Source organism: Ictalurus punctatus, chromosome 22, assembly GCF_001660625.3.
Source record: "Ictalurus punctatus breed USDA103 chromosome 22, Coco_2.0, whole genome shotgun sequence".
In the NCBI taxonomy this organism is placed as follows: Eukaryota; Metazoa; Chordata; class Actinopteri; order Siluriformes; family Ictaluridae; genus Ictalurus; species Ictalurus punctatus.
The window spans coordinates 10,778,614-10,786,053 of NC_030437.2; the positions used below are offsets into that span (position 1 = coordinate 10,778,614).

Consider the following 7,440-nt stretch of genomic DNA (forward strand, 5'->3'; position numbering starts at 1 on the left):
CTATTCAGCACAAGTCTTTTCACTTCTAAAACACTGCTCTGCTGCATGTAGCATTCCTGTCTGCTATTTTGTTCGATAACTCGCATCAGTAGAAGGTTAACCGACCCGAAATGAATTTTCCAGTTAAATTAACAAGTGAAGTCAAAACATGAGCCATGTGAAAAGCTTTTCAGATTCACAACTAGACTTCTCTGAATCCATATTTAAACACCCAATGTAGCAATTTTGGAACAACTTGTTTAATTTGTGCTATTGCTCGGTTGGAAACATCTGTTAAATGACAAACTGTTTAAAACAAAATATAACACACACACACACACATTTTATATATATATATATATATATATATATATATATATATATATATATATATATATATATATATATATATATATATATATATATATATATATATATATATATATATATATATAAATAAATAAATACGAGAAGTATTTTGGTACAAGCAAGAGGTACCAGTCCTGAGCCGTTTCTGCAAAATTGACTTAAAACCCTTTACATTTCTTTTAAAACTCGAGCTACAAATTCAACATCTCACCTGTATGATAAAAGCTCAGATTTCAGTGAGACTATATCTACAACTGCAGAAGTACACCATATTTCCTTATAATCTCTGTGCTGACGTTTTTATTAACAGAATAATTGTCCAAAAAAGGAGAAAACTCTGTATAACATTATATCATTTTATTTACAAATAAGCATTAAGGGAACCACATCTGAAGAATGAAGAGAGCTGCTGTGGACACGTATTCACACTGACCTGTAACACACAAAATTGTAAGATATTAAGCAACAGTCAAGTAGTCTATACACGTAGTCACTCATTCACAACAATAACTCAAATGACTAAAGTGGCTGGACACAGACTGTGGTGTACTAAGAATAAAAGTGCACTGCACTCATTCTACAGAGGAACTGTGTTATACCCCCCTACATAGTGAGTAAATCTAATGAATGGAAAGCCATTTGGGATTTCGTCTAACTTCAACAAGGCAGATTTTTCATGAAGCATCGTTGACACAAAAAACATAAAATCAAGCTAAACATCAGAGAAAAAAAAAAAGGGTTGTAATTTAATAAAACATAAAAATAACACTGAAGTATTGAACTGTATGATAACACTGAGAAAAATGTCATTTGAAAATAGACACTTGACAATATTACTGAAAATTTCTGTGTCCAGTAGAAAAGCAATTCAATCTACCCAGAATTATCATCCCAAAACAGCAGTTGTGTGACTTGAGCAACAATCCTGTGATATTTGTATTTGGCAAATTTGTATTGGTTTAGTATGCTAAATGGTTCAGGGAAGAACTTTCATTCAGCATGGGTAGTAAATTATACATGTACATACAATATAAACTGTATAATATGGACAATATTTTAAATAAATATATTCATTTAATAAATATGAATATAAAGGTTCTTTTGCAGAGATAAAACAAGGCCAAGCTGCTAGTAATAATATTTATAGGTTTATAGAAGGAGCATATATACCTATAACCATCACACACACACACACACTACTGAAGTTCTCAGTAGCCTTATTAATATTAGTTTGAGAGCTTAATCATTAGCTATCCATTTTGGTATTACTACCCACTGTTTCATGACTGAATTCATTCCAGTACTAAATCAGTGCCTCTGTACACTTGCACTAACTATTTACTAACGTCAGAATAAACCAAATACAAAGTGTGCTAAATGAAATCACTGCTGCCTATCTGCTATGAAAAAAACCCTGGCACTCTTCTATACAAGTACAATTGTTCAACAAAGTGTTAAATGTAATACTAAGGCTCTTCATGCCACTTCAAATGTAATTTAGGACCAACATTTGCAGTAATGACAGACCAAAAATAAAAACCAATTTCCACATAAATACAAGGAGCAAATTTACTTTTAAAAAAATTCACTCTTAACAGCCCTATAAAGGAAGTGAGAAACAGCTGCTAGTCAGTGCTGCAGCATCGGGCATAATGCCCCTTACTAACAGCAAGCACAGCGAGCAAGCACCATCTTTTTTTGTGTGGATGCCCTTTTTTTATTCTGTGCTGTAATACATATATATTTATAAAAAAAAAAAAAAAAAAAAAACCCAAATAAGACAAACCCAACCACAAAATAAGTGACCAAAAATGACCGTTTCGCTCTCAATGCTCTCAAATACTAAAAGGTCTGTAAGAATCATGTAGTCAATCATATAATGAGCATGATCAATCATACTAAAATTATTCTAGCTCCTCAACCATGCAGTTAAATTGCAGATACAAAGCTGCATTATAAGCGACCACATGTCAAATTTACATTTTGTATTTTTCAGTGCACTGGGCAGATGACAAACGCTTACATTTAGGACCATGCATGATGCCCGTTTTACATCACATCATGCCTCACTGTTTCAGTTGCATGCGTTTTTTTCTGTGTAAAACAATATTTATTCTATATTGTGGCATTTGGACCCATCATCTCACGCAGAGATTCAAAACTCTAGTCCTGGAAACCTCTTCCCTGCAGACACACTTAAGCAGAATGAGTTGGGTCAGATAGTTCTGAAAAACTATGCAGGGTAGAGTGTCCACACGCCTGGAACCCCTGATCTAAACAATACAGTGTTATTAGTAAAGCAGTAATGCAACAGCACACACCTTTCCAATGGGTAAAATCAAACCTTTGTGAAGGTCCTAACCACAAAATTGGATCTCAATGGATTAAGAAACATTATATACAGCTTCAGTGTCAAAACATGTACAAAATAATCTGACCATCAGTATCTGTTCCAGACTTAAAACTCGTTTGTGCCTTGTAGCTTATATGTGAAATGAGCTTAAAAGGCCATATTGATTGTATCACTGTTCCTCATCTCCCGCCTGCACTTTGCATTCGTGTAAGATTTTACACCTCACTTGCGCCCACCCACGCTGCATCACCAACAGCTGCTTCATCTCCAGAGGTGCAAACATTACTAACGATAAAAATCCTAGAAAGGAGAGAAAATTTTACCTTCTTGTTTTCTCACAGCAATATTTGTTTTTTTAAAAAAAAAAAAAAAAAAAAAAAAAAAAAAAAGAGAAAAAAGCAACACTAAGCAATGTAACCGCTACGAGAAGTACATGTGTCCTTTCATGTGCCACATCCTTTTCATGTTTTTTTTTTCCCCCCTTTTCGCATTCACTGAGGTTACCTTGCTGGTGTGATCGCAGGGCAACTCGAACTATCCAGTCATCAAACCAACACTAACGGTGTAGCTCAATCAGTCCCCTGGGTCATGAGTCAGTATATTGTGTACACAAGTTCAGGTACTGTTAAGGACCCTGGCTCACTACACATCGGAACTCCGAATTTCCAGTGACATGACTATGTACTCACGTTGTAAAACCTCACCGCTGGCATTTATCAACCGATGGCAAGACCGATATCTTGGACATTATTTAAAAAAAAAAAAATTTGTTTAAAGTAGATTACGAAAAATACTTTGCTTTGTTACACATCCTCACATCATTTCAGACAAACATTAATTAGAAATGGTACCTAGATTGTATTCACGACCCGTCTAGTGATGTGTTCATGCTTATGTTGAAATATAAACATGTCTTTTCAAAACATGTTTTGCACGTGACGTTTATCGAGTTTGCTTGTGCGATGTTTCGTACATGACATCATTTCCAGTAAGGAACATAATGATTACTGATGCTCCCTGGTTATTGTGGGTTTTTTTTTTTTTTTTTTTTTAAAAAAGAGTGAATGTTCCAGTGCACTTGAAGGATTCTGCGATTGATATAGCCCTTAAAATGGCCGACTCCCGGATCAGTGCTGTGACTACTGAACTAGGGACTCCACGGTAAACTCCACAGTGCCAGTGCAATGTTTAGAAACGATAACTGTGATGGAGAAAATGAGTGTACCATATTAGTTAAGCAAGAGCATCACTTCTTCAGGATCTGGTGCCTGACTATGATGAAGGGAAAGGTAAAGCCACTGCCGAAGAACAGCACCATCATCCCCAACAGTTTCCACTTGTTCTCTACCGAGAAGGGCAGGTTCTGCAAGACAACACCACATTAATTAAAACCTCTGTACAAATAAAAAGCCATTACATGGCTCCATTGCATAAATGTAAACAGTTATTAGTATGATGAGACAGGCTTAACAAGACAGCAGAGTTAGAAATAACCTTCAACTCAAGTAACCTTGGGAGCCTAAACATGTCCTAGTGACGTTACCCGAGATACATGGATATGCTTTCATACATTATTATTAATTATTAAGCTGAAGTGTTCGCTTGCGCCTTAGGAGTTTGTTAGCAAATCAACATGCTAGCTTAGCATGACAGCTTCATGAGACCAGTCTTCTTTCTTAACATGTTAGCTAGTCAAGAACAGACGTCTGTTACAGATAATGTCTAGTTATTTTCAACGAAAGTTGACGTTTTCACGTTAAACAATAAGAAAATTGTATAACAATTAACGTTTGTAAAGTAAGAGTCGTTAACCTGTTTTAAAAAAACAAACTCCTAGGCTCGAGCTACAGTAATGAACGCGCCTAGCTAGCTTCCCATGAGGAAGTGAACTGCTTGCGTTATTTCTTGCGATATTTATTTTAAACACAGATAACTAGGTTATTTAAGTAAAATGTTACAGCTATTAAATAAAATGTTATATCGTTAAATAACCGCCTGTCGGATAAAAGCTTCAGTAACGCTGATTAACACTCATTCATCAACATGACCTCCAAACAGGCTTCAGGACTAAGACCAGGCCTCGGTAGCTAAAGCTAACGCGCTATCTGTGAAGATAGGTTTTATTAGAGTGGAGCGGCTGAAGAATCGGTACCTGTCCCGGTCCCTCAGCGTAGTGAGACGCGCGGACAGCGGAAGTGGTGAATCTGCGCACGGCTTGACCAAGCATGTTGCACCGGTGGCTGTTAACTTCAAAGGTAAATGTGAACAGAACACGTCTAGTCTCTGAGCTTCTCTCTCATCAACCTTGTACCGAACAGCCTCATGGGTAATTTCATCTCATCGCAAATGCTTGTGGGAAATGGAGTTCTCTGACAGAGTTACCATAACAGTCTTCAGTACCATAGAATCGGTAAAGATGCGTGGATATAATAGAAAATATTTGTATTAAATAATAGTAGTTATTGAATGTTTTGGCTGTCTGATGCTAGTCTGAATCTGACACGTGATCCAGTGTGGTGTCTCTAATGAGGTTTTGTCTGATTGTTAGCTACAGCTCACACACGAGTAACATTAATATATAACTATTGATTTGCTTATAGATATTAATCACATGTATTATTAAAATTTACATGTAATATTATAATTCATATTAATTCTGAATTAATGATTAATATTGAATTAATGGATCCCTGCTGACCCCCCATAGAAACTCTAGTCGAATTTGTAATTGTTTTAATGGTTATAATGGGAATTGTATTGGTTTTAATGGACACTGTAATGGTCCCTGTGAGTCTCTAATGGTAATTTGTTGCCTTCTGTTGGTGGCATTTTATGTCTAGTGGATACCATTAAGGACCAGTAATGGTAATAGTTTTAATGGTTAGCTGATTGTTTGTAAATAGTATTTGCAGTGGAAACCATTATACCAGTATCTCCACACTGCAAAAAAAATCATCTAAGCAAGGGAAAGTATCTTACAATAGGAAATACAAGATAAATTTGACTATATTTAAGATTGCATCCATCCATCCATCCATCCATCTTCTTTACCGCTTATATCGCAGGGAACCTGGAGCCGATCCGAGGGAGCAGGGGGCACAAGGCCGATGAGGTAGATGATACCTAGGCCTATAGATCCATCCAGTTTCTGTAACAATTATCGTGGGGAACCTGGAGCGTATCCCAGGGAGCATGGGGTACACCCTGGACAGGGTGCCAATCCATCGCAGGACACACTCACATACACACACACACACACCCATTCATACACTACGGACACGTTGGACATGCCAATCAGCCTACCATGCATGTCTTTGGACTGAGGAGGAAACTGGAGTACCTGGAGGAAACCCCCGCAGCATGGGGAGAACATACAAACTCCACACACGCAGGGCAGCAGTGGGTGTAAGATTGCAATAAACCTACAATATACAATAACATAAGGTTTCTAGACCTATTTCAAGAGATCTTTACTAATTTCAAGATATAAAAAATAATTCTATTCCATTTTGTTCTATTGTTTCTTTCTAGAAATGTTTGCTAAAAAATTTGCTAAATCAGAAAATAAAAAGACTATTTTAAGCTTGTAATCAGTCAAAAACTGCTAGAAATAGGTTCACCAATCTTATGTTTGGTTGAATGTAGTTTTTTAATAGGAACAACTTGATAAATTCGACTTTATTCAAGGTATTTATTTATTTATTTTTTGCAGTGAAGCATAAATGACACCGATGCCAACTGTAGTTTCAGTGATTAAATTTTCAGTTTGGTGAAATTTAGGCTCAGCTTTTTGTGGGTTGCTTTGAGAAAGGGCATCTTCTGTTAAACCCTTTTAAACAGCATGTTTTTATATTGGGGTGTTGGTTAATAGTTTCATTTAAAACAACTGCAGGAATCAACTTAAGACATGCAGTTTTGAATCTGTGATTTTTTTTTTTTTTTTTTTTTTTTTTTTTTGCTTCCTTCAACAGCCTCTTAGTAGAGATTTTCCAGCTGTAACAGACTTTTTAAATAATGTCACTGTTTGTGCTTCATGGGTAATTTTTCTATCCATTACTGGACTTATTCTTGTGGAAAGCCCATTGGTGTTATAAATGGTCATGGATGACAGAAAGATTTTGTTTGTGTGCCACACAATGTTTATACTGCTGGGGAATGGATTATTTTGTTCAGATATGTTCATTTAAAAAGAAATGCAAGATGTTTATCCAGTTATTTGAGATTTATTATCTTTGCATATGATATTTATTTTACTAAATATTTTTTAAACCACGAAGGCAGTAAGTCTGGATGTGATTGTACTTCATTTGGTTCTTTCCTGAGCTATGGGTTGCCAAAAAGTGATAATCCAATCCAAATAATAAAAATAAAAATAAGGGGTTTTGATGCAACTGTAGAGCACAATGTTATCATCAAGCTACCATTTAAAAGCCATCTACAACCTAAAGTGGTGCAAATTGGCCATTTACAGTGCTTCCATGTTTGATGTTGAAACCAACAGTTCAGGTGCAATGGTCCGTATATGTTGTGTCAATGAGCCCAGTGCACAGTTCTGTGGCTGTAAACATGTCTGGCTGAGCTCTGAGTGCTGTGCTGATGAATTCTCAGCATAGAGAAGTACACACACACACACACACACACACACACACACACACACACACACACACACACACACACACACACACACACACACACACCGGAGCCAGGTTTCTTTGCCTGCAAAGCTGGTTTTCATGCCC

At 36.3% G+C, this 7,440-nt stretch overlaps 1 protein-coding gene across 1 annotated transcript; it reads right to left on the bottom strand.

Moving 5' to 3' along the window:
- Positions 1–690: 690 nt before the first annotated feature.
- On the bottom strand, positions 691–5,026 carry LOC128628955 (cytochrome c oxidase subunit 7C, mitochondrial). Its single transcript, XM_053674614.1, has 3 exons — positions 4,854–5,026; positions 3,927–4,064; positions 691–781 (listed from the first exon to the last, which is right to left on the bottom strand). The coding sequence occupies exons 1-2, from the start codon at positions 4,926–4,928 to the stop codon at positions 3,948–3,950; spliced, it is 192 nt and encodes a 63-aa protein (XP_053530589.1). The 5' UTR covers positions 4,929–5,026; the 3' UTR covers positions 691–781; positions 3,927–3,947.
- Between the last annotated feature and the right edge of the window lie 2,414 nt (positions 5,027–7,440).

What these genes read in the sequence shown, in the direction of transcription:
- LOC128628955 (XM_053674614.1), bottom strand. Translation starts at nt 4,928, where the DNA reads ATGCTTGGTCAAGCCGTGCGCAGATTCACCACTTCCGCTGTCCGCGCG. An exon ending in ACGCTGAGGGACCGGGACAG is followed by an intron (nt 4,065 to 4,853) that starts GTACCGATTCTT and finishes GTTGTCTTGCAG; the next exon opens with AACCTGCCCTTCTCGGTAGA.